A 1405-nucleotide genomic window follows, 5' to 3' on the forward strand; every position below is an offset into this window, starting at 1 on the left:
CAGGATTCCCGTTGTTGACTTGTCTCTTTCAACATGTGTTTTCTCCCTTTTAAATATTTGGAAATGCCTATTCAAACTACAAGACTTAAGATATCTGATTATGCTTGTCTCATTGAGAAAATCTGTGGGAGGATTCATAGTTATTGAGCAAGGAAGTTCTCTTATGCTGGCAGGCTTGTGTTGATTAAATCAGTCCTGAACACCTTGCACTCCTACTGGGCTTCGATGTTTGTATTACCCAGGGGCATCATTAAGAGTATAGAAGCCACCTGTAGAAACTATCTGTGGGAGAGTGGTACAGAATATAAAAGGGTCCCTTTAGTGGCATGGGATAAAATTTGTAAGCCAAAGGAAGAAGGAGGACTAGGACTGAAGGATCAGGAGGTATGGAACAAGGCAATGGTGGGTCGTCTGGTGAATTGGATTGCTGAGAAAAGAGACTCCATTTGGGTACAGTGGGTACAGTGTAACCATATCAGAGGGAGAGACTGGTTTGAGTACAGTCCTTCAACTAACTCAAGCTGGGTTTGGAGAAGGATCTGTAAGGTTAAGCAGGAACTAGCTCATGGATTTGTGGATGGGGTATGGGTGGTCCAACCGACGGGATACACTCCCAGTGGTTGTTATGAATGGCTCAGGAATGTTAGTCCTCCTACATACTGGAGTAAGGTGGTCTGGAATAGTTGGGCTCTACCTAAACACCAATTCATGGGATGGTTAGTGGCTCATGAGGCACTTAACACTGTGGATAAAATGTTAACCTATGGGATGGATGTTGATGCTTGCTGCCTGCTATGTGGACAGGCTAATGAATCCCTGGCTCACCTGTTCTTTGACTGCCAGTACAGCAGACGAGTGATGATGTCTTTACAGCAGGTTACAGGTTGCAGCTTCCCTTTGGCTGTTGATTTATCTTGGTGGTCTAATAGAGGAGGTACAATTGTCCAGAGAGGAGTTCAGATTGCACTGTTTTTGGGGGCACTTTACTCTATCTGGTTTCAGAGAAAAAAGTGCAGAAATGATACGGTCCTCATGCATCCAAGATATGTTGCTTTGCAGATAAGTGATGGAATGAGAGCTAGAATTAGAGGAAGAGGTAGGGAGAAATTGAATGCTAATGATGTAACTTGGCTTTGCCATAAGAACCTTATGTAATTAAGGATTTGCATTACATGTAAATCCTACTTGTTCCGGGTGTAATTCCAGAGCAGATGTTTGTTACCACTCGTAGCTAGTAGAATGATGTCCTTGCTTGAATCCTCCTTGCAGTCTCCTGAAACGATGAACAAACTGAGGGCTCGGCTTTGGCCGAGCGTACTCACTCCGACGCTCAAGTCAGTGAACTTAGAGAGAGGTGGTTGTAACTTGGCTAAGAGTATATTGTAGAGAGATAAGGAAGATATTA

The 1405-nt window shown here is 43.6% G+C and overlaps 1 protein-coding gene across 1 annotated transcript; it reads left to right on the forward strand.

Annotated features, from left to right (window-relative positions):
• The first annotated feature begins 225 nt into the window (after window positions 1-225).
• Window positions 226-1155, forward strand: LOC141602248 (uncharacterized). The gene has a single exon (XM_074422552.1). The coding sequence runs from the start codon at window positions 226-228 to the stop codon at window positions 1153-1155; it is 930 nt and encodes a 309-aa protein (XP_074278653.1).
• The last annotated feature ends 250 nt before the right edge of the window (window positions 1156-1405 follow it).

This window comes from Silene latifolia, chromosome 9 (assembly GCF_048544455.1).
Source record: "Silene latifolia isolate original U9 population chromosome 9, ASM4854445v1, whole genome shotgun sequence".
Classification (NCBI taxonomy): domain Eukaryota; kingdom Viridiplantae; phylum Streptophyta; class Magnoliopsida; order Caryophyllales; family Caryophyllaceae; genus Silene; species Silene latifolia.

Excerpts from the sequence above, each read along its gene's own strand:
- LOC141602248 (XM_074422552.1), top strand. The coding sequence starts at position 226 with ATGTTTGTATTACCCAGGGGCATCATTAAGAGTATAGAAGCCACCTGT.